The following is a 26,194-nucleotide window of genomic DNA, read 5'->3' as shown; positions in this document are numbered from 1 at the left end:
TTACAAACTTAATTCTTTCCACAATTCTGGTCACAAACTGAGTTGGATGAGGACCACATCAAATTCAGTGGTTAGGTTTAATGTTGATGTACTGGGGAAATATGATTCAGTTCTCATCTAATTCAGTCTGCAACCAGAATCCTGGAAAGAACTAAGCTCGTGAACCAAGCTACCACTATAACAGGTAAGGACATGAATTCATAACACCTTTTGCAATTTCCTCTAAATTATCATTGGACAATACTTTCTAGAATATTCATTCCATCCTAACCAAGATGAGACAAGCAAGGCATCTCAGGCACAAAACTTAAGGAGGTTCTCGTTAGGCCAAACTTGCATCTGCACAACCCTGAAAGAGAATGCTTCCTTAAATTTATCTTCCTGGGATTTCATTTGCATCTCATTTTGATCCCAGTCCTATGTTCAGATATACTAAGAGATAATTTTAAATTCTCTGTATTTTTTCTAGTAGTAAATATGAACTTTTAGTACTACTTAAGATGTAGAATCTGAAATTTAGAAAGTTTGGAAAGTGTCTTACGGTAGCTACTAAAAGGTAGTACTGTTGAAGAACAAGTCTCTTGATGACAATTTGGTAATTGCAATTGCAATTTTGTAAATCATCTGTGAAACTCAGATATTAGTCAAAAAATGGCTACTAACTCGTGCTGTCCATGTAAGGGCTCAGCACAGAATGCCAAGGGTAATGAATAGATGATGTCATGGGGCTCTCTGAAGACTGAGCTAAATTTGATATTTGTCTTCTATGCTTTTTCAACCTGCATTTTTGTATTTCATTCATCCTTGGTCCCAAAGCACCAGTGTCCCTATGTTGTGTGTTGTATTGCATTGTATTTTATTGTGCTGTGTTGTGTTGGGTTTTATTGTATTAGTATATATTAGCTGTTCTGTTAGGGACGGTCTTTTCTCATGCTTTAAATCACTCCTTCATGACATAACTGGTTGAAAATTCTAAGTTGGTAATGGAAAGAAAGCGATGAGGTTGAATGACTTACTACATGTGGGTTTGCTCATAAAGTATGCTTGTTAAACCTCAACTAACATCCACATTTTGGGGTTGCACAGGTATTTAATGGGTTACTTTGCATGATTTTAGCACAGGCAGTGCTTCTCACAAGTAAAAGTAAACATCAAAGTTCAACAACTAACATCCGACTTCTGAAGGAGTGCCAAACATACATTCATTCTGCAAGAAAAAATACTCATAAAACAGCATCTTACACTGCTCAGAATCCTGAGATAGAAGTGGTACATACAGCCTTTAAGGATTAGACATCTATATAGGAGATTGTACATGTTTCCATTCTGCTATAAGGTAATACTGGTCAGGGTTCTTATGGCAGAAGTAAGATCTTCCTAATTCAGATTCAGAATCATAATAGAAATGACAGAAACCCTGCATAAAACAAGAGCGGTTTAAAGTACCTATTTCTCAAAAAATCATCTTTGAAATACACTTTGAAAAGAAAGCCACTCAGGCAAAGGGTTGTGGTAATGAAATATGACAGATGACTGTAAATTTCCTTTTAGTATGTTATGAAATAAAAATAATTTCTTCCAAACGATTTAATGTTTCATATGTTCATATGGAACTTTCTGTTTGTAATGAACCCCATTCCCAAATCTGAAAATAGAATGGAAGAGTTTCTAATGATATGAATGGCTCTTGTAGTATAGGTATATAAGTGAATGCACATTTTTCTTAAAAGGAAAGTTTTGAATATAGTTAAACATCTAAGAGAGAGAATGATACATATATCCTTATGTTTGGAATTTTTATGATTTCTTACAATTATGAATCTTTATTACCAAATTGTCTTTGCCATATATATTTGTACCATCATAAATATATATGTGTATATTATATATTGTGTGTATGTCATGTGTATATATAAACCATATATATGTCATTTATATGAGATTTCACTTCCATAAAATTATACTTATCAACTTAGTTTTATATAGAATTTAAAATTATATTGGATTATATTATTTATAGTATAAGACAAACATGACATTATGTAAATGGTAGGAAAGTCTCAGGGTGAATTATAGTGCTTACTGAGGATATTTAGGCATCAATTTTGCTGCTTTCAACTCTAAAATAAGTAACACATAGTTGTAAATTTCATTAATATATCTGGACAACCCTTCAGTGTTTATGAAGTTTCCCAGTGAAAACTAGAATTTAATGAAAGGTGGTTTCCAGTGGTCAATACAATATACCTCATTTATATTTGTTAAATAGACATTGCATTAGAAATTGTTTATTATTTATTATATACAATCATAGGGATAGATCAATCTAGAAAGCAATGATAGTATAGATAGAGAAATTTTCCTTTCACACTCTCCTCTTCTTTCTAACAGGATACTGCTGAAGAATAAGAGTATGGGTTTTACAATTGGGCCTTATTTAGTAAGAATGAAATATAGTTTTGATTATGTAAAAATCACATTTCACTCTTTTTATCTCTATGAATATACAGAAGCACAATATTTACTTAATTGCAAAAGGAAGAAATTATTTGCAAAAAGCTAATCCTGGATTTTAGACATTACAATAGTGCTTATGACTTTGTACTGGCAATCATTTTTCTCTTCCCAGTGACATGATGACTCCGAATGAATGAAAATCAGTTAATAGCATAGCAAAGCAATCATTTGCTAAGGAAAAACATAAAATTCCATTCTTCTACAATTGCTTCTTCATATTACAAAAGTAATAGCTACATACCTTTGAATTGCAAATTTTGACAATACCTTTTCCTGACAGTTATTATGGTTACAGAAGCACACTTTTAAGGCTAGCGATTTTCCCATGAGCTTCACCGCATGTCTCTACCTATTTGATCGTTTTGGGTAGAAGAGGAAGGGAACGCTGAGCAAACCTGCCGGGCTGTCTCATGCATGCTGTCGAGCAAGGGCACTGTGGTGAGCTCTGATGCTGTTGGACTCACAGAAGCACTGCCTTTCTCTTTACCCTGCTTACCTACTGGGACGCTGCTGCTTTTCTATGTGCTCCTCCCTAGCCTTCAGGCAACGTGTGGGTGACTCATGAAGAAATGGAAAACCTTGCAGCTCCAGCCAAAACGGTTAGTCTTCACAGCTTTTCTGAACCTGAAGGAAAGTTATTTTGCTGCTGCTTGGGTGAAAAATCTAGTTCACTTTCTATAAACTGGAGAAATAAGAAATGGGATGTGTTCATACAGTTCATGTAAAAATAGCTAACATTTATTATTATAGCTTTATTTTACTTGACTTGCCATTTTTAAATAAGGGTGTTAGATTGCTGTAGTGTGGTGAACATCACTGTAATACATAAAAAGTCAAACATTTAATACAACTTTTCAATTGACTTTGCAACATTGGATATTTTTAACAAGAAATATCACGGTCTTAGGTAAATTCATAGGGAACACATTACTAAACCAAATTAAACCTGTTATAGGAAAAAAATAAATAAAATAAAATCAATCTTTATTTTTAAAATCATTATGTAGTTTCTATGCTGTACCATCTTGGATACAGAGCTTGACCAAGAAAAAAATATTATGTTCATTTGATATTCAAGAATACAGTTTTAAATAACTTCTTGGGAACACTATAGTTGTCAGTTTTTAAAAATATAATGTCACACGCAGTCTTTTGTCATGCAAAATAACAAAGTTGTGCATATCCTGTATTTTATATTTGGCAACTTCTTAATTTAATGACCTTTCCAATTCATCAGTTCTTGGAAATTTATCATCTAGAAAGCTATGATAGATAAAAATACAAATATCCCATTTTGATTTTATTTTAAATTTATTTGTTCTACTTAATTTGTTGTTGTTCTGCTGGCTATTATTAAAATCTATTTTTGTTTTCCTTCTTTCCTTTTTGTTTACTTTTCCCTTCTTTGCCTTTCTCCTCATCTCTTCTTTAGAAGGGGAGGGGAATGGGAGAGAAAGAACAAGTTATGTACAGGTACAAATTCTCTATGATGAATGTGATCATTATGTGTATCTAAAATGTACCAATAAAATCTGATTTTAAAAGATCTATTTGATTACCACACAGGATTGTTAGATACAGTCATTACCTTTATCTTATTAATTTACTTTATGTAAAATTTCCCTATCATATGTGTATAAATATATAATCAGAAATTTGCATTATCACACATAGGTTTAGAATAACCGGAAAAAGTGTTCACAAAATCATGAGAATTCCATATGACATATGTACATATATTTAAATTTGAATCACTTAAAAACTATGGTTTTACCCTATAGTTGCTCTTGCTCTAGGAAATTGATTACGCTGAATATAAGAACCTGTACATCTATCTGCTTATGTCATGATAATACTTTATGAAAACTTTTGCTTCTGCTAGAAAAATTTTGCTATACTTTTTCAAATTAATTTATATTTACCTGCTTTATTAATCATTTCATGCTGCTAACACAGAAAGAATCTGAGGAAGGAAGCTGGGCCCAGGTAGGAAATTCATATGCTTTAAGACAACTATTATTTAGATTATGAGGATATAAATTAGGAAACTATTATAAGTCATAATATTGGTATTCTTCACCTATCTCAATAATTAGGCTAATCTGCATCCTTAAATCTGTATTATTTTAGACTTAGATCATAAGTCTTTTTAAACAGCATATTTTCCATTTCATAATTGCCTTCAAATCATAAGAGAATTTTCTTACTTTCCCAAAGAATAACTTGTAACTCAAATTTCTCTGAAGTTATTCTTGAGTATATTCAATCAAGAATCACTCAAGTTGAATACAAGGGAAAATGTCTTTAAATAATGTTTGATTTTGGATTTCCTTGAACATTAAGGTGCCATGAAATTCTGTAAGGATGTGGATTGGAGGGACAGAGGTCAGTATGACAGACCATAGGTCAAAAGCCACTTCCATTTACTAAGATGGCCATAGGAGATAGCTTCTGACTTTGAATAAATATGAATATTTCCAAAGAAGCTGAACAGTTTCTTCAAGCATCTGTGCAAATTGATAACTGAAAGGATAGATGTGTGTTAGAGGCACTGTGATTCAAACATCTGAATATAAGAAAAATCTTGATAACTTGACAGTGTATTAAATTTGACATTGGCATGAGTTTCATCATTCTTGAAATAGGAGCACCTCGATTTTATGAATACATTTACTACAGTTGGAATTACACACTTTTAATAAGGTGACAAATTAAAGAGGAAATCTTTACAACTAATAGCGTAATAATGGAGAGGAAAGATCACAGAAAGAGGAAGTGAGGTGTATATGAACATGTACCAATTTGCCACAGAGAATATGAACATTACTTACTTTTAGTAATGTACTAATGAAGAAATGATCTGAAAAAAGAAAATATGAAAAAATACATTACAGAAAATGAATTTAGTAATAATGGTTGATTTGTTTTTCATTTTAATTGTTTTGAACAGCTTTTGTTAAAATCAGTTCCTATTGTTATATTAAAGAATTAGGTTATATGTCAGTTTTTCATCATGCCCTGTTTTTAAGTACACTCTAAATTGGTTGATTTCTAGAAAAGACGTTGATTCTTTCCAGTGATATTTATAGATTGGTGGCTACGTGATCTACTAGAAAATAATAATATTGATATAAACTTCAGCATTCTGTCTGATCTTACCAGTCCTTTCAGTATTTGTTTACTGAGATTTCTACTTCACATCACGGTTTGCCACTACACTTATTACACTTTAACAATGCAATAGGGACATTGAAAAGAAGGAAATGGTGACATATTGGCTAACAGATTATAAAATAAAATCCTAAATAAAATCATTAGGATGAGATAATCATAAACTCAAAATTCATGGTATGCTTCTAATTCTAATTTCTTTACTAATAAAATATATGTTTGGACAAAATACAATTCCTTTTTAGAATATAAAGTGAGAAGTGAAATATTTTCTAAAGATAATTTGATAGATATATCTAAGATTTATTTTTTGCCAAAGAAAATAAGATATTTACAGGTTAAATACTATTTTGCTATTATATAATATAATTTATATAATAATTATAATATATATAATTTATATATAATATAGTTTATATAGAGAGACTAAATGTCAGTTTTATTAAGGAGCAGTATCCTCTAATTACCATCTCACTTCACTGGCTAAGAAACTTGACTGCTATAAAACAATTCTAGTGTCCGGTTTTTCTACAGACCCTGGCTTATGGAGATATGAACCATGAGTGGATTGGAAATGAATGGCTTCCCAGTCTGGGGTTACCTCAGTACAGAAGTTACTTTATGGAGTGCTTGGTTGATGCGAGAATGTTAGATCACCTAACAAAGAAAGATCTTCGTGTACATTTAAAAATGGTGGATAGTTTCCATCGGTAGGTTTTTGCCAAACAATAACTAAAATGAAACAATACATATCATATATTTTACTAAAACAGAAATAGATGGTTAGGGGATAGAAAATATGTGCTAATGAAAACAACTGCATACATCTACTTCAAGAATATTTTCAAGTGGCACTTCAGACATTCCTCCTTAATGTGGGACTATATTGGTATAATGTCCCCAAAGTTTATGAGACAATATATGCAAAAATTATTCTCATGGAGGATAGTTTTAGTTTTTCAGCTGGATCTTTAGGAAAGATCATGTTTTTAATTTTATAAATCTGTGTATTTACATTAGAAATTATGTATGAATAATAAAATATTTGTAGTATTAACCCTATAAATGCATGGAGTTATACATTACATGATTTAAGGGTGTGGTCCAAAAAATTTGAGAAGGATTTATTCTATGAAGAATATGCTCTGGCATTTTTACTTTTAAATAAGTTTTTAGTGCTATTATTTGTATATTAATTTTCAAAACTCTGTTTGCATATGTTGCTAAAAAGTTGTGAGGACACAAGGAAATAAAGCATAACCTCTTTTTTCAAATTCTGTAGTAGGTATCAGGTATAAAAAAGAACTTACAGTATTTTATCACAAGTGCTGTGTTACAGCCCAGTAGCTTTCTGCTATGTTCCATGGCTCTAAGTTGGAGCTTAGAGCCTGGTTTCTTCCATATTTGGTTTCTTCTGAGCCTGGTCTTCTTGGCTCGATGATGGCTACTTTCTGTCTGTGTTCATGGATGTTCTTTCTTCTGTAAACGTGCATTCCTGGTGTCTTTGTCAAAACTCCCTCTTCTTGTGTGGACATTCAGTCATATCAAATCAAGGCCAATCCTGATGGCTCATTTACTTACTTCTTTAAATACAGTCACATTCTGAGGTGCCCAGGGTTAGAGATTCAATGTATGAATTTGAGGAAAACATAATTTGGCTCACATCTACCTACCTAACGCAAACTTCCTCTTCTCTCCACTCCTCTTGTCTCGTCTATTTTTGTCTCCTCTCCTCTCCTCTCCTCTCTCTGTCTGTCTCTCTCTCTCTGTGACTTTGAAACATTTGATGCAACATTATTCTTACTAAAGTGCCAGACTTAGAAATCCATCCAACATTGAAGCGTAGCTTGCCAGTTTGTGTCTAAATTTGTGTATATTGCTACAGATATAGTAATCAATGATAGTAATCGATCATTACTCTTCAAAAAATTCTTCTTTTCCTATCGCACTCATCACAGACTTTATAGTTAGTGACATTAAATCTGCTCATTTCTTCTCTCTGGATGTCTCTGGTCTCTGGATTTTCTTTTCATACTCATGGCTGTGACACTGTCATAGGTTTCCTTATTTCCGAGGATTATGTGGTACCTACATCCTGTTTTTCTTTAAAATTATTGCCCACTAAGCAAAACCTTTTGTTGTTATTTCTTTTTCTCTTAAAACTATCTACTAATTCTCATTCTCCTGGTTGTATGTCACATGCAGAATGCAAGACTTTCATTAACAGTCCCCTGTTCTCTGTATATAATTGTTCCTCCTTAGTTCCTACCGAAGGAAAGTGGGAACGTGGGAAAGTGTCCCTCACTATCATCATACCTTTGAACTTCTCTCTGTAACCTATGTTCATGATACTCCATTTTCTTCATTAACCCTTTTCTGCTAGTTGATCTTTGAAGGACCAGTCAATTTTCTTCTCTTCCCCAGTAGCCTTCCCACACATTTTCGGTATCAGCAGACTTCTGCTTCTTATGTACTTTCAGAGATGTTCATTTTTCATTGCAGCATTTTGTTCTGCGTCTTATTATTTATTCCTTTATGTTATTATTCTCATCAAGTTAAGAGAAGAGTATCCATTTCCTGTGTAAATTTTTTTATCTCCATAAAAAGTCTTCAAATTCTTTTCAAATGAATATGGTATTAATGTGTTAGCACATTATGCAAATATAGCTGAATGGAATCCAAAGACAAATAAGTGAATGACAAACTACTTTCAAAACTACTTTTTTCTTCTATTGCACATAGGTTTCCTACTTTTCAGAAACACTTTGTGCTTTGAATAATTAAAATGTATTTCCTGCTGATACTGGAGAATTAAGTTACAATTGTAATTTATTAAACTGAAGCTTTAAGCAGTAGTACATAGTACTGACTACCTTCATTTAAAAATCTTTTTCTGTGGTATAATTTTTATTCTTTTCTTTCTTTAAATGAAACAGAACAAGTTTACAGTATGGAATTATGTGCTTAAAAAGATTGAATTATGACAGAAAAGAACTAGAAAGGAGACGAGAAGCAAGCCAACATGAAATAAAAGGTAACGTATTTTTTTTTTCATATTGGATGCCTTTTCTTGGGGGTTTTAAGCCTTTTCTTTTTGAAGCTAAAAAGCTGTTAATGTTACAGTAGTCGTTAAACTGCATATTTGTTTGTGTCGTATATTTTCCTAATTATAAACAGAAAAGGATAGTCTTGTGTTATAGAGTGACTATTCCATTTGGGACATGTTCTTCATTTTTTGAATAGAGATTTATTCTTTGCAGCTATTAATTATACACTTTTTTGAGACAGGGTTTTACTATGTATTCAGCCTGCCCTTGAACTCACTATGAAGCTCAGGTTGGCCTTGAACTACTGAGAACTATCCTACCTCAGCCTTCCCACTGCTGGGATTCCAGGCACATGCTCAGTGGTATAAGAATTCTCCCCTATAATCTAGACTAGTCCACTAATAATTTTTTAGTTCAGAATGACTTTGGATTGTTGCAAATGTACAAACATGTTCAACCTGAATAATTAGACACTCAGTATAGTAGATATTGAAAAGTTCTTCATTTAATAATGAACCAATGTATTAACTTTGTGTTACTATCATGAAATACTTGAGACCTGCTAACTTTGTAAAGAAAAGTTTATACACCTCTGAATTTTGCAAGTTGAATATCATGCCGCAGATTCTTGTACAGGCTCCTCCTTGGCTCTTTCACCTCGTGGGGGTGGCAGCAATGGGAGAATATGAGTGCATGCAATGACTTTGCTACACAGAAGGTCAGAGATCTGGATGGGGCCAAGCACAGCCATGTACACCAGTCCTTTCCTGAGAACCGCCAAGGGGTCCGTGGAAAGTAATTGCAGTTACTAATCTCAGTTCCTTGGAACTCAGGCAGTTCTCTCAATGGGTCTAATGTCCAACCACTAGGTTCTTCCTCTTAAGTGTTCCATAGCTCTCCCTTGTAGGTGCCCTGCAGCTCAAGCTGTCAGTACGTGGATTTTTGAGACACTGAAACAACATCAAACCATAGCAGCCATCTAAATATTGAGAACTACCTTAATTTTCAGAGGGAAAGAATGACTTAAAAATGGGAATATGTGAGATTCTACACTTGTTAGAGACCACTGGATCCTTATTACTTTTGGTGAAGGAAACAGTACATTGTTGAATAAAAGATATTAGCACCTTTTTGGTAAAATTCATTGATCTTAAGCTGTTTAAAGGAAAAAAAAACTTGCTAAGAGAAACATAATAAAAAAATTTATGAAACTTTTGTTATTAAATTATTTATCTTTTATATTTTCCTTTCCTGATATCTAACAATTGATACTTATAAGCATTTCCTCAAATTCAGTGGGAGTTTCAACATTATCTACTCAAATTATGTGTGAATCTCAACTTCTTTTTGGGGTTTCCTATAGATAAGAAAACAGTATATATTACATCTTACTCCCCCTTTTTCAGTATTAAAGTTTAGCATTGTTTTATTCCTTATTTGCAATCACCTTTGGCATCTATAATCTTCATTTATGATAAACAATGTCAGAAATTATTATTTCTGGCGATTTTTGGACACTACATAAATTTCAGTACACTAGGCTTACATGTATAGGAGAATGATTGTTTAAAAATATTTCTCTATATATGATTCATCAGAGAGTACGTAGACACACAATGGATTTTTTTCTAACTCTTCATTTGACTCATTACTGAAGAGCAATAAAATGTTTTGCCCTTATCAAACTTGAGTTGTTTGACTCAACTATATTTTGGGGCCCCAGGAAACTGCAGGTTGCTTTCAGTGCATTGTTCCTCAGCTGAATTGAAATTTGGAAGCTAATGGATCAAAGACAGACCCTAGACAGAAGTATGTATTTCACCCAACAAAAGATGCTTTCACTCACAAATAGGTTTTACCCATGGGATACCACTTTCTAGTTTCCTTTGTATTTCTTTTTTCAGTTAGATTTTATTATGCCTACTCTCTCTCCATGAAATGCTTCATATATAGAAAAAAGCTAAAAGAATGATCCATTTGGCTCTACCCCAAATGTTGTATTAGTATCTGTCGATTGCTAGTTCGAGGGTAGTCCTAAGAAAAAACCTTCCGTGATTCACGATGATTCTATGCAAACAATGCCATGTGATAAGGAGCTGTGAGTGAGCTCACAAATAGCCCCGATTTCCTATATTTGATCTGATGACATTTACAAGAATAGCTCTCCACTGTGACTAGGGGTCTCTGTTATTATCAGAAGTGTTAATTAACTTTGACCTTAATAAACAGGTTTCTGTAGAGAAAAAAGTATAGAGAATGTACTAACATTTAATTTGTTGCTAGGGAACAGTCAACTCTGAGCCCTAGCCCTTTACTGTTTAGATCAAAAGGCTTCAAACAAAGCATTAAAGTCAGGGCCTACTTTTTGCTTACAGCCAAATTTCCACAAAGGATCTTATTTACAAAATGAACAACAAAAGTTTGGATTAGCAGTTGGTCTTCATCCCATAACTATTATTTTAGTATTTGATCTCTCCTAGCTACAAATATGACAGTGGAAAATTTTTACTCACCTAAATTTGTAGAAGTGTAGTGATGATTTAATGTTTCATACTTCCAAAACATAAATCCATCTCTAAAAAACAACAAATGCTTCCTATGCACAAAGCAAACTACACCATTTCTATTGTGGTTTTGTGAAAGTATTAACCCATTTGTTTAAAGAAGATGGGGCATTTAGTAAAATCATGCAAACTGTCACCTGTACATACATGTTCAGCTGTTAAATTCAAGTACAGCAAGGGTTGAGAGTGTGCATCAGTGGTAGAATCCTTGCTTAGCACACTTGAGGCCCTGGATTTGATTCCCAATACCACAAAATCAGTAAACAAAAAACGTGAAACACTCAGGCATGGTAGCACATGCATGTAATCTCAGTTACTCCAGAGGCTGAGGCAGGAGGGTTACAAGTTTGAAGCCAGGCCTGGGTAACTTAGCAAAACTCTGTCTTAAAATACAAGAGCTGGGAATATGGCACAATCGTTGGGTGCTTGCCTAGCATGTGTGAGGCCCTGACTTCAACCCTCAGTATTGCCAAATAATAATAATTAATAATAGTAAATTTTCAAAATAATTTAAGGGCTGGGGTTATAGCTCAGTGACCTGCCTGGCAAGTGCAAGGTCCTAAGTTCGATTCTCAGTACCAAAAAAGAAGAAAAAATAAATTCAAGTACACCATAACCAATAGTTAGAAAGAATATATTTTTCTCAATATCAGCTAAAACATAATAGTGGCAAAAACATAATACAAACCAATTCATTTCCTGAGGGGAAAGACTTCAAATGAACAAACTAATGCAACCTTAAAGGGAAACCTACAATTCAGAATTCTCCTACTAAGACATGGTAACCCCATATAACATAAATTTACATATATGATAAAGGTCAGGAAGAAAGTCTTTGCTTTGCTGAAGATTTAGGGGAAGAAAGAGGCAAAACTCTGAGGGAGAATAAGCATCCGCTTCCTGTACAAACCCATCCTGCTTTGGAGGGATCAGGTAATGGTAGTAAGACTGAGACGCGATCATTCCTCACATGTTGTTCATACTAATTCCAAACAGGGATTCAGGATTTGTCTTTTGAAGGGAGATTATTCAAACCACAGTAGCAGAGTTCAGTAGAGAAATACGAAATACTGACAGCTTCCAGATTCATAAACAAATGCTTCACCAGCACTGTGAAGTCCGGGGGACAAAAGGAACACAAGCTAATTTGATACATTTCTTCTTCTGACTATAAGTACATTGAATAAGACTAGAAGTTGAACAACAACAAAGAAAAACACTAAGTATAACAATAAATAGCTATTTGAGGTTAGTAGAAAGGAAATGAGACAACAGGACTCAAGAAGCTGTGACCTTGGACAGAAAGTGACTGCACTGACGTAAAAGGCAAATCTGTCTTTGTTGTTTTTTTTGTTTTTTGTTTTTTTTTTTTGCCTTTCCCCTGTTCACAGAGCAATAGGGGATCAGAACTGGGATATAGAGTTGCTAACACTTCCAGGCATTGAGTAACCAGGATCTTGTGATAAGCCTAACACACATTATACAGCGTCCTTCCTGAGACATTTGTGAACTAAGAATGAAATTACAAGAGAAAAGTTGATTCGATTTTAAAAATCAAACATGTAATGTAATGGGAAAAATGAGAAAAATAAGAGGATAAAAATAGAAAACAAAAACATAGATCCATTATTAACTTCAACAGATTTTTATTTCAAATCAGTTATTTTAATGTATCAAAAAAAAACAAATGACAAAGTAGACCATTTAAAAAATAAAGCTACTAGTGTTATGATAAGACTATAGCTAAGTGGACATTTCAAGAAGTGCAAAGTATAAGAACTTAAATTAATTGGCTTAGCAGTAGAAGTTTGGTGAAATGAAAGTTCACTCGCAAATATCTGCCCTGAAATCTAAAAGACAAACTGATGTAAAACAAATCATTAGAGATGTATTAGATATGGTGCACAGTTTATTATATATATAACTGGAGTCTCAGAAAGACAGGTACAAGAGAATGAAGCACTATTTAAACTGAGGGAGACTCCTTAAAAAGAAAGAGAATACAGTAAATGGAAAATAGCCACAAGTTCAAGACCCTTTGTGGACTTTAAGCGAGATTGAAAAAAAAAACCAGGAAGTAAAACACATCTAGACATATTTTAGTAAAAGTTGCTGAAAACCAACCCCCCTACAAAATTTTAGCATCTAAAATTTTACCAGATTAAACTCTGTATCACTTTCAAAAGTGAACATAAGATGCTTGATACTGCACAATTAAGATAACAGTACAGGAAGATGGAATGATATCCTTCAAATGTTGGCTCAACCTAATTATTTTTACCTAAAAGTAGCCACGCTCTATCAGCATTAAAGGCAGAATTCAAAGATTTCGAAAGCAACAAAATCTGAGAGAATATTTCCCCAGAGAACACAAATAGAAAAAGAAATATTAGAAGGAGTAATTCAAGCAGACGGGAAATTGCAAGGAAAACAAATGTTGGCAGGATGGAAAGAAACTGAAAGCATATGTCACTAAATTTAATAATAGTAACAAAACAATAAAACTCCCTCAGGGTTTAAATTTTACCTAGAATTAATTATCATAAACACTATCACTGAAAAAACAGTAATGGGTAAATGAAAACAATTGTTTAAAGGCGTTAGCATTATCCAGGAAATGATAAAAGGAGTAATTTGTACTGGCCTCTAATAAATAAGGTCAACCAAAAATTTAAGTATACTATCAGATTACATATATTCCTCATTTAAGGACCTACCTGTTTAACGACTTTTCAGACAGGACCATTGCTTGGACTTAACAGCCCATCGTTTTTTTGTGTACCGTTGTGTACATCTTGTTTATAGAACTTCAGTGTCTCTTTTTGTACAGTATATCTTTTTATTCAGCACTGTAAGTTTTGCTAATTGCACAGTATAGTACAGTACTATAGTTTTATATTCTGTTATACTTTACAGTATTGCATGTAAGAGTTATGCAAATAAAAGCAAATTCATCAAGTTGGAGTTTCTTTGTGCCATTTCTTTTATTTTTTTTTATTTTTTTATTTTTTTGGTTTTTCTCCGGTACCGGGAACTGAACTCACGACCTTGCGCATGCCAGGCAGGCGCTTTTGCCGCTGAGCTAAATCCCCAGCCCCTTTGGGCCATTTCTTTGGTCTAAATATTGTATTATACATACAACATACAATTCCTCATTTAGCAACCTATTTACCTAATGATTTAGTTGCAGGAACTTAACTCTGTCTTTAAACATGGAATGTCTGTAATAATACAAAGTATAGAAATAAAAAGTTAATATAATGAATGGTAAAATAAAAATTTAAATATGTATAATAAAAAGCATGAAAGGAAGTACACAAAATACATGAAGGAGAAATAGAAAAATGGTAGGTTGAATTTCAAATATCTGACTCATAATATTAAATGGGAGTGGATCAACGAATCTAATGAAAGGACAAAGGAAAAAACCAAAACATTGACATGTCATATACACTGGACACACCTGAAATATAAGAACATAAAAAGTTAGAGGCAATGGAGATACATATGCAAATTGTGTGCATAGTTGCTGTGATTCTTTCAATATCAGAATATAGACCTTAAAGCGTAAAATATACTAGAAATATGTTAGATGTTGTATTATAAAGGGGAAGATACAGCATAGTTTCATGCTTCTAATATGGAGATTTAAAATACAAAGAAAAGACAGAATGATCTAAAAATATCTCTACAAACATAATGTGAGTTAGTTAAAACTATAATAAGATATCACGTATAGTAGGTACACTGGGCTGGTGTAATGAAAGCCAACAAACTGGGTGACTTCACAATTTAGTATCTCACTATGCAGAAGCTCAAAGTTCATGTTTGTATTTTCTGAAGACTGTCAAGAATGGTATGTTCCTTTCCTCTCCCATGCCTTCTGGTGGGTTGTGGGTAATTGCTAGTGTTTGGATCACAGGAACGTCATTTGCCTTCATATTCACAGGGCATTTTCCATGTGTGCGTGCCTACCTTCAAATCCCAGCCCACTTTTCTTGAGGTGAAGTTTCGTTGTGTTCCCCAGGCTACTGTCCAATCCCTAGGCCCAACTTCTCCTCCTACCTCAGCCTCCCAAGTAGTCAAGGGACTACAGACATGTGACATGGCCTCCAAATTCTCCCTTTTAAGAAAGATGCCTGTTTTCCTGAATTAGGGAAGACTCTAATGACTTCATTTTAATTGATAATTTCTATAAAGGTAATAGTTTTGTTTCTACAAATGGAACAAACATTTTAATTTATTTTACCCTTTTATTCCTTAAAATCCTTTTCCTATGGAGCATCTCGTTCCTTCTAATCTTTATGCCATGTTCTGCCAACTTATAACAGGACTACATGGAGGAAAATAAATGACAGAATATATTTTGCTAAGTTTTTGTCTATAAAATGCCTACTTAAGGGAAATATGGAGGTTTTATTTTTAGGAAATAAAATGTGCTTTGTAGCTCAGTGCAATAACATTAGCTTGTGACTTGACTGAGTGTTTGAATTTTGCATTAGTATGTAACTAGGAAATAACGACTTGACAGTACTAGATTAGGTGTCGCTCTATTGAGTCTCTGTATTATCTTACTGTTCTGTTCTCTTTTATATATTACTTCAGGTGAAACTAAGGATCTACTGCTCACTACACAGTCTTTAAGTAGTGGTTAATGAACACTTCTGACAAGGAACAGTATTAGAATTGCTTTGCCTTGTTTACTGTGTGTTGACACAAGTAAGAAATGTCCCCATCTGGTGGTAGAAATACTGAATTTCAGGTGGACCCTTCAGGCTGTAATAAAATTGTCTCTTGTGATGATAGTGCCGTCATCAGCATAATAAGCATTCTAAAAATGACAACTTTTTGTAGACGTTAAATAGGAAAGGTTGTTAGAATAGTAACTGCGTACAATAGAGGAGAGCAAGGTGCACTAGGAATAGATAAATCAGCATAAATGCAATTTAGTTAGACACCTGAGGCTCATTTCAGCCAAGGGTTTTGTTGTATGCAAAGCACTGCTGTCTAAAACGTTGCATCCCTTTTCCTAGATGTGTTGGTGTGGAGCAATGATCGAGTTATTCGCTGGATACAAGCAATTGGACTTAGAGAATATGCAAATAACATTCTTGAAAGTGGCGTGCATGGCTCACTTATTGCGCTGGATGAGAACTTTGACTACAGCAGCTTAGCTCTGTTACTACAGATTCCAACACAGAACACCCAGGCAAGCCCTTTGTGCTGTGGTCTCACCGGGTCTTGGTTAATATAATGGCAAACCTTTAGAAAATAAATGTGGCTGTGTGTTCATGACTTTTAAAAATTAATTTTACCTGGTAAATAAAACATGTAAATTGTACATACCAATGGATAACATGATGTTTTAATACACGTATACATTATGTAATGTTTAAATCAGGTCAAACATATCTATTTCCTCAAACATAATATTTTCTATGGTGAAACTTTCTAAATTTTCTAGCACTTTAAATGCACAGTACAGCTGGGGTATAGCTCAATGGCACAGTGCCTACCTGGCAAGCACAAGGTCCTGAGTTCAATTCCCAGTACCATTTAAAAAATGCACAGTAGATTACTGTTGTGTTCAGTGAACCTACTGTACAATAGCACAGCAGAAATTCTTGCTTTTATTAACTATAACAGTATTGATTGATCAACCTGATTGATCAACTTTCATCTTTCCTTTCCCATATTCTCTCCAGCTTCTACAACCACCATTTGACACTTAACTTCTATGAGATCAAATTGTTTAGAGTCCACATATGTGTGAAAATAGGTGATACTTGTTTAATCTGTGCCTGGCATATTTCATGCATTATATTTAGGTTCTTAGTGAGACTAGTACAACCACTATGGAAATCAGTGTGGAAAGTCTCCAAAACATGAAAGCTAGAAATTCTGTTTGACCTAGCTATTTCCCTTCCAGGAATCTTCCCAAAAGAGTTAAAGACAAAGTATTATAGTAATGCATGTAGACTCATCTTTATACCGCCACAGTTCTACAGCTACATCTCGGATGTGATCTATGTCTAACAGTTGAACAGATAAAGGAAATGTGACGTTTATACACATAATGTGGTGTTACTCTGTCACGAGGAAAGATAAACCTGAGTCGTTTGTAGGGAAATGGATGCATCTTGAGATCATAATATTAACTGACATGAATCAGACACACAGGCTTAAATATCACATAGTTTCTCTTGTATGAAGAGAGAACTCAGGACCTCAAATTATAAGTAAACAGAAAGTAAAAGATAGATCATGGGAAGTAGGGAGAGAGATATTGCTGAAATGGTAAGGGGAATCAAAACATGGAAGGAAGACAAAGGAAGGTGAGAAAGGGGATTCAAAAGGGAATGAAAATGTGTTACGTAAATGTACAACTCCACAGGAGGAATGTAATTATGCACCAAACTCGTATTAATAAACTAAGAGTTAGTTCTATCTTTGAAATGTTTCACCGGGGTTTTATTTTCAAGCTACTGTCTTTGATTTCTGGCCAAAACAAAATCATAACATTAAACAGAAAAGGATTTAAAGGTTCTGTTATGTGGTCCAGTCTCCCAGTTGAATGCAGACCCCCCCCAAACAATGTCCCTCACAGATGGCCTTCCGTCTGCCTCCCTGAAAGGCAGTCCTTTCTAGTTCTATCTTTGAACTGTACATGCCCCTAGCATGGGGTATGTCAGCAATTCTGAAATCTACAATGACGTGAATCAATGGAGTTCCATACACATTAAACATACACTCTCCAACCATCATCATAGTGAGAAGAAATCAGATATTAAGAAATAGGACCCAGGAATTCTTTGAATGGTGATCACAGATGAGGTTTGAAAACCACCTGCAAACATTTGACAAAATTCATAGGCTACCCTCACTCTTTGTTTTTTGACTATTTCAAAGTTTACATTCAAATTAAATTGGAATAAAGTAAGAAAGCAGAGTCGAAACCTCTTGGGCTCAGACATTATGGAAAGTTCTCTACTATACAAAAGAAATTGCCCTACACAGTACTTAAAACTAAAATTTACAATGACTTTAGACATGTGATCTAAATACTTTAAAACTCCATAACTGAAAAGTAGTTTTCCATGCAATTTTCAGAGAAATGTAATCTGTATGATTTTCGAATAAAATATGATTTCACTGATGGTAACAGTAATTTGATATTAACAGGCACGGCAGATTCTTGAGAGGGAATACAATAACCTCTTGGCCCTGGGAACTGAACGACGGCTGGATGAAGTAAGTCCTAACTTAATATTCATTCTAAAGGGCTCTTTGAGGGTAGAGGGAACATGCTTACTTTTTAGAAATATTGCTTGGACATTAACAAAATGCTTGTTCTGTGGGTAGATCTAGAACTCCCCTCATGATTATTTTTAAATACTGAATTATACTCCTTAGTTTGGGAAAGAACTTTTCTTGAAAGGGAAACTATTTCTATATTCAAGTGGACAGAGCAGATGATCTTGGTATTATAAACCCACACTGTCTTTCAGGACTACATTATAGAATGAAAAGTGTTTATGTTGCTATCCCTGTTAACTTCTAATAACTTCATACTATTTTCCAATCACTATAATGATCAGTGTTTTTAAAACCCAGTCAATACTTCAAAATTTTACTTTTGTAAGTTGTTTCACAATCTCTTTAATCCTTTTTCTAAATTATCAATTTTAATGCTGGTGTTTTAAACACGTGCAACTTAGACTACAATTATTCTTGCTTATAAATTGCAAAGGGAATTTTAACAAAAATTTTTAAAGATCTGTCACTTGAGTTATCTTGAAGTGTGGAGTAACCTGAGGGAACTGCCCAAGGAGTGTTGCCAACCCTACATAGGTTGTAGGCTACGGTCCTTGACAGTACGGAAGGAGCCGAGGGGCTTATCAAACACGATCTGACTATCTGCCTTTAAATATTCTACTCTTTTATCTTTTGTTTTTAAAGTACAACTCATGATTTTATTCAAACCCTGTAGTTTCTCTTCTCCAGATTTTTTTTTTTTTTTTTTTTTTTTTTGAGTGTAAGCAAAAATAGCCAAATAAGTTGCCTAAAACCATACAGGATTTTTTCGCTGTGGGTTTGCAGATCACATTCAGTTTTACTGACATGGTTTGGGAAATTTTGATGTGTTTGTGTGGACCTCAATGAAAAGCATATCTCTTCACCTTGTCTCATGAGAACTCCCCCCACGATGTCGTTCCCCATGGTGCTCTTTCTGTAGGAAGCATGCTGCACACTGACACAGGAGTTGAATGGAACCATCGCTCAAACTCTCAACTTATTTATTTTTAAGCCCTGAGCTTACACACAATAAAGTTATATATTTCTACAATACAATGTAGCTTTGTAAAACTGAGAAATATTTATGTTTAGTGCAATAACTTCTCCAATAATCAAGAAATCACAGAAGTCACAGCTATGAAAATCTGTTTCTTTTCTTGTTTACAAATATTTTGCAGCTCTAGGGTCATACAAAACACAGCAGCTGAGAGGAAGAATAAAAGACATTTTACCTATAAATGCCTACCAAGTGCAAATAAAATTGAGATCCTGATTAAAGATTTTTAATAGCATACTTATGTAATAATGCATAAATGATTTTTCTCAGGTAGACTTTAAATATCATTTAATTAAATTGGTAATATATGAAGAATACCTTATACTGTTAATTTATAAAAATAATAATTTGAGCCAAATATTCACTTATTGATTTATGTTCTAAAATGAAATCAAATGAGTTAGCAGAGTAAACAACACATGTTTGGCTGTACACTTCAGGGCATAGTCTTTCCCTAAATAAGAAACATGGTGATCTTAGCAGACAAGACCTCTGTGGAAAATTTAACAGCTTCCTTTGAATTAGACAAAAGGAATAATATTAGGTAAATGCTAAATCATATATTAAGTTTATCAAGTCAGAGAAAAATAATCATACAGTATAGGTACTTTGTGTATACAGAAGGGAAAGAGATTATTTCATTAAGCTATAACAGAACCAGCAGCTAGTATTACACAATTATCCACTGTTACACTATGTATTTCATAGCACCATAAGAACACAGTTTGCAAAGGGTTCTCCACAAATTACAAGTTAATTGTATATCACTTCAAATCTAACAAATTGTAAGTTTAGAATTTCTTACACAGATTATATTCTACAGTATCTTGCATTAGTGAGGCCTTCTCCAATACAGACTTCCCACAGCATATATCTCTGGCATACATAAAAATGGTATTTCTCAAAGGTATGGGTCAAATGTAGTCTACCCAACAACTAATTCAAGAAAGTTAACATCTCATACCATATAGCTACTTGGTATTAAAAGCAAAAAAAGGATAATGAATATTTTTTTTGGAAAAAACATTGGGATTTTACTTTAGATAGAAAATCATACTTTAGATAGAAAATCATACAAATAAGTTGTATAAAATATTTCTGTTTCACAGCCAGGTGTGGTGATGCACACATATAATCCCAGCACTCAGGAAGCTGAGACAGGAGGATTTGCCTCAAGTTCAAGGCCAGCCTGGGCTACATAGGGAGTTCAAGGCCAGCCGAAATTATATACCATGACCCATCTCCCCCCCCAAAAAAAAAAAAAAATTTCTGCCTGAATTTCCCTACCTGTTTATTTTGGAATCAATAGAGCTCGTGAGATGAAGCATAATACTCCATATGTATACTTGATACAGTGAATGTAAATAATCTGTTACATGTTTCAAAGCACACAGCTCTATGCACCTGCACTAGTTTATTTGTTTTCATTACATCACATTTTATCTCTGTGCTGCCAGAGCGATGACAAGAATTTCAGACGTGGATCCACGTGGAGAAGGCAATTTCCTCCTCGTGAAGTCCATGGAATCAGCATGATGCCTGGGTCCTCAGAAACATTGCCAGCTGGATTTAGGTTGACCACAACATCTGGGCAGTCCAGGAAAATGACCACAGATGGTACAGTAGTTTTGCATTTTTTCTTGTACAGTAAAAAGCTTGTTTAGCAAAAGCTAGTATAATTCTCTCACTTTGCATAGCTCTCTGGAATTGATCCTTTCTTGAGTTGGTTTGCTCTGCTTGAATTTTTGCTTTGCTTTCATAAAAAAAACAGACCTTTTTGTAAATTGCCAATGCATGAACTCATGGCATTTTATTCTCATTTTTAAAATTATATATAAAATCCTAAACAGAACAATTCTGACTAATGTCCACATCTAGGAAGAACAATAGATTCTGGATGATGGGTATTTTCTTTGTTTTTATTTGTTTGTTTTTTTTACCTGTCATTCACAAATTAAATAATTTAAAGAAGAGCTTGGATTTCTAGTAAAGATTCATACTACTTGAAATTAACTCCACCAGCCCTTTACATATCTAAATACTAGAAATTTTATGTATAATCTTAGAAATTCAGATTCATTAGACATTTTTATGTCTGATCAGAACAGAAGGCCTTAAGTAAATAAGCAGATTCATAAGAAGAAAAGTAAATAAACACCAAAATCGACTGCAATTGCTCATTTAATATTTCCTTCTGTGGACATTAGACTTGTGTTAAAGACTTCACAAAGGAAAACAGTTATTCTGGAGAGACACTTTTGAAGTAGTAGACACAAAATTATTTCCATTTGAGAAGAATTATATACTCACTTTCATTAAGATAACCACTTATGTTATTTCTTTTCAAGGGTACAGCTATTATGATCCTTAAAATTAATTTCAACATAAACTATTATTTTTGATCTACATTTCTTATTCTGTGGAACTTCTTATTAAAATTCATGAGGAATACCACATGATTACAATTAGATAGAGGGTCTTCAATACTCAGGAAAAACAGTTCACCATACTGAGTTCTGTAAGAGCAATCTTTTCAAGAAAGGCAGAAGCACCCTGGGGAGCTCTGTAGTTACAGATATTCATCTCCAGGGAAATACATAACTTTAAAGCTCAGCTGAAATACACTGGGATAAATGTTCCTTAGTAACTGGTCTAGAGAAGAGGAATCTATAAGTGGCTTGCACCTGAGAGAAAGAAGGTCTACTAATATGTTCTGCATCCCTTTATGCAGAGAAAATAAATCTTTCTCATCTGAAATCTTGTACTCAATCATCCAACAACTTCAAAGCAATTTTCTCCATTTGCAGTTCCTTCATCAAGACTGCAGAGGTTAGACAACTCCACTGTTCGTACATACTCATGTTGACAAGCCACTCAAAGGAGACAGCACTGACCTGCTGTGAGTAGTTTCCCTTTGGCTGACAAACAGCAAGCCAACAACAACAAAAAATGGAACTACATAGACTAGTAAATATACACTATGCCCTTTGGTATGGCCTAGCAGTACAGAGGTGAGATAACCCCTTTGAACTGATAGAGGGGGGGAACGTCACCTGTATATTTTAACTCGATTTGTTATTTCCTATCATCACCTGTCTGCTGTGGTTTGAGGTCATCTGTTTGAGGCCTGTCATTCAGTTCTTACACATCAATGGGTTGTTACCATAGCATTTTCTACTTTTTAATAGCATTTCATATTGACCTCGCCATAGCGTTTTATGAACAAGAGTGCGGCACTTAGAGACCCATATAATTTTAAGTGACTATCTTATGTAAGGAAACCAGTGTAGGCAAGGATTTAAGCAAGTTCATAATCAAATAATGGCATAGGCAGAAAAAGGACTTAGAAGTGGATTCCTGTTAACAAAAGTGAAACCGTGACAGCATTGAACATTCAGTATGTTGTTGTTGCTTATCAATGGGACATGTTTGTGGAAAAAAGTATGACTTTAAGTATTTGAGGACTAAAAGTCGTAAAATTACTCTATACTAATGAAGGACAGAGGCAGCACAGCGTAGGACCATAAGATGTAAAGCATTTTTATTTAGAGAAATATTAGTTGATGGAGGCTACTTCCAAATCCATGGAGAATGATATTTTATTGAAAAGTCTTATAAATAAAACTGTGGCTTCCTGGATTCCTAAAGTTCAAAGGTTTAAAAATTATTTGAAACCAAAACCGTGCTTTACCAAAGTATTGTAGGATTTTTCATGCACTGATGCTATGGAAAGTGTTTTTAAAGGAACCAAACATGTACACAGGGATTGGAGAAAAGAGCCGTAGTGGAGAAGCAGCTTGCTTCGTGCTGTTTATTTTGTGACTGGAACTATAAGTGTCACGTAATGTTTTTGTTGGTCTTCTGGTCCTCACACAGGAGATGATAGACTGCCGTATGTGGCCCACTATTTGAAACTGATAAAACAAAGAGCATCTAGATACAAGATTTAATTTCAAAAAGTACAACCCTAACATTAAAATTGTAATTACAGTATGCAATTTGGTATCTAATTAGGCACAATCTAAGGCATATAATAATTTGTCTAAATAAGAGGCTTTCCAAAATACTGTTTATAATAGATTCCACACATGATTTTCTCAGGAACTGAATACCTCACTAATTCACAAATGACTACTTAATATGTTTGGTAGTGCTTGCTTCTTAGCTCTTGACTGATGGATACAAATATTCTTTAACTACTTACAATCTGTTTCTAATGCATGCATTCTAGTTCATATTTCCTAGCTTTTACTATTAAATAGAGAGTGGTATTTATTGACAAAAAAGAAATCTAAGAAAATTAGTTCTTATTGGGTGAAAAATTAGCATTTACTATGTTATTATAAATAATTGAGAACATGCTATTTACACTTTCTTTTGTGTCAGTAATTTTGAACTTTTCCTAAGTATACTATGGCTGGAAAGATTCTGTGATGCTGTATCACTGACACAGAAACTTTGAAATATATTACTTATCATCAACATGTTTTTGTCGCAGCTAAACAAAGTTATCTTTTTTAAATCCATAAAATATATGAACTAGAATATAAATCTATTCCATTGAATGGGACCACTCAACCCAATTTATTAATTAGCAAGCTGTAAAATTTTCAGAAGGCATGCTGACGTTTTGTGTGGCTACTTTTGTTTATATTATTGCCATACTTTACCCAAAGTTGAGCAAACTATTATGTATTTAGCACAAAAGTGGAGAAGGGCAAATGTCACTCATGTCTGCTATTGGTTAGATCCTAGGTGACATTTTTTTCCCTTACTTTTTAGATCGTCTGCAGGCAGGCTTCATGGAAACGCAGCACAAAGTAGAGAAATAGGATTTATCAGGCAGGGGATCTTTCAGTGAACTAATGCTGTTCATTACATATTTTAGATGTCGTCTTTTCAGTCTACTCTACCTAAAGTGCACTACCATCTAAGAAGACAAGCAATGAAAACCTTTGTGAAGACCGAATTTAAAGGAAATAATAACAAGTAACAGTTTAATAAAAGCTGAAAATGTGATTTTGGGGGGGATCAGATATTAAGCTTGATTAGTTTACTACAATTGTAATAAAATGCTTACATCATTTGAATAATAAGCATCATCCACATCATAAATTCTGTACAACAGATGCTTTTGAAATGGAACCACCTGTTTTTTCATGTTGTAATATACTAGGCATTTATGTATTACTGTGAATTTCTTTTTAAATGTGTAAGTCTTATGTAAATGGATATAAATATGATTTTTTAAAAATAAAATATATGGTTCATGGAGTCTTGAGTGCAAACATTTGACAATTACAAGTACTGTTTGTATTTTGCCATTCCACCATTTTTACAGTTTCTGAATTGTAACAGTCAGATCAATGTCTCCTTGAAGCATGTTCTATGCTTCAAACTGTTCCTCCTTTAGGTCTGTCTATATTTAAAGCTGAACACCTGCCTCTGATCATGTAAAAAATGATTTAACCTGGAACTGGAGCCAAAAATGACCTTTAAAGGCAATCAGGGATGTCCTATATCTTTAGAAATAGCACTGTGATGGCTCGATCTCCTTTTCAATACGAAACAAAGCCAAACTGTTTACAAGAGTCTTACACAATTATTTTAAAAATTTATATTAAAAATCCATTATCTTCTCTTGTTACCTGTGGACCAAGAAAAAAAAAAGAAAACTTCTTTACTAAGACCCACATGTTCATTCAATACCTTGACCGGCCAGCCAGCACTGGACAGTGAATGTCAATCACTGCAGCGTCTGAGGTTCATTTTCACCGGTAAAATCAGAATGCTAGAAATCCCTTCCTTTTGTCAGTGTAACAGGGCATTAGCCAGACCCATGATAAACGTTATAAGCTTTTAGCCGAGATGGCCTTGTGGGACTTCCCTGAAGTCAGTTTTATCAGAGGAAATAAATGAAAGACAGAATGATGACATATATAGTGTATAAAAGGTATAGAAGAGTAATACCTTCCCTGTGACTTTATTTGGTGGTGTTACTGTTGTTTATTCTTTGTTTATATGGGAGATTTCAAAGTAAAACCTATTTAATAATACCACTTATCTAACTGCTGATTTTCTGCTGCTTGGTCTTATTAAGCTCAAAACCTGTCATTAGTTGATTTCCTTTTTGTATTTTAATTTGCTATGTTTGCACGTACATTACATTTGTTTTGATGTCTATTTTTATTTATCAGATTCAGTCAAAAGGTAATGGTAACAGAAACCCTCTCCATTGTCAATAAAAAAATACTTCCAGTTCTCTGTTTAAGCTTTGTTTGTAGTGATATAACATTTGCCTATTGAACTATGATGAAAACCACTCTCAGTGACTCAAAATCTATTATTTCACCTCAAACTTAGTCTGCCACAAGAGGGAGGCATAACCTAGCTTATGGAAGTGATTTTGAACTTTCCTTCAGTGTTGCTTGAACAGAAACAATGGGAAAGAGCTTTCTGAACTCACCTGAAAATGACAATTTTGACTCACAGAAATAAAATATAATACTGAAACTATGATATTAAAATACCACAGTAGATTT

The 26,194-nt window shown here is 33.9% G+C and overlaps 1 protein-coding gene across 13 annotated transcripts in view; it reads left to right on the top strand.

Annotated features, from left to right (window-relative positions):
* The window catches only part of Ppfia2 (protein tyrosine phosphatase, receptor type, f polypeptide (PTPRF), interacting protein (liprin), alpha 2), a 453,918-nt gene extending 428,006 nt beyond the window's left edge, over positions 1-25,912 (top strand). For 7 of the 13 annotated variants that reach the window (XM_013517986.1, XM_005374377.2, XM_013518004.1 and 4 more), the window contains 9 exons: positions 3,054-3,116; positions 4,474-4,503; positions 6,205-6,398; positions 8,625-8,722; positions 16,333-16,508; positions 18,482-18,550; positions 21,110-21,269; positions 22,460-22,551; positions 24,541-25,912. In XM_013517986.1, the coding sequence (XP_013373440.1) occupies positions 3,054-3,116; positions 4,474-4,503; positions 6,205-6,398; positions 8,625-8,722; positions 16,333-16,508; positions 18,482-18,550; positions 21,110-21,269; positions 22,460-22,518 (849 nt within the window). In that variant the 3' untranslated portion in view covers positions 22,519-22,551; positions 24,541-25,912. The remainder of the gene's footprint in view (positions 1-3,053; positions 3,117-4,473; positions 4,504-6,204; positions 6,399-8,624; positions 8,723-16,332; positions 16,509-18,481; positions 18,551-21,109; positions 21,270-22,459; positions 22,552-24,540) is intronic. The other 6 variants (XM_013517988.1, XM_013518025.1, XM_005374388.2 and 3 more) reach the window with 4 other exon arrangements.
* The last annotated feature ends 282 nt before the right edge of the window (positions 25,913-26,194 follow it).

Source organism: Chinchilla lanigera, unplaced genomic scaffold, assembly GCF_000276665.1.
Source record: "Chinchilla lanigera isolate Chin_1 unplaced genomic scaffold, ChiLan1.0 scaffold00004, whole genome shotgun sequence".
Classification (NCBI taxonomy): domain Eukaryota; kingdom Metazoa; phylum Chordata; class Mammalia; order Rodentia; family Chinchillidae; genus Chinchilla; species Chinchilla lanigera.
Note: the sequence above shows the minus strand (reverse complement) of the source record. Positions and strands in the feature narration are given on the sequence as shown.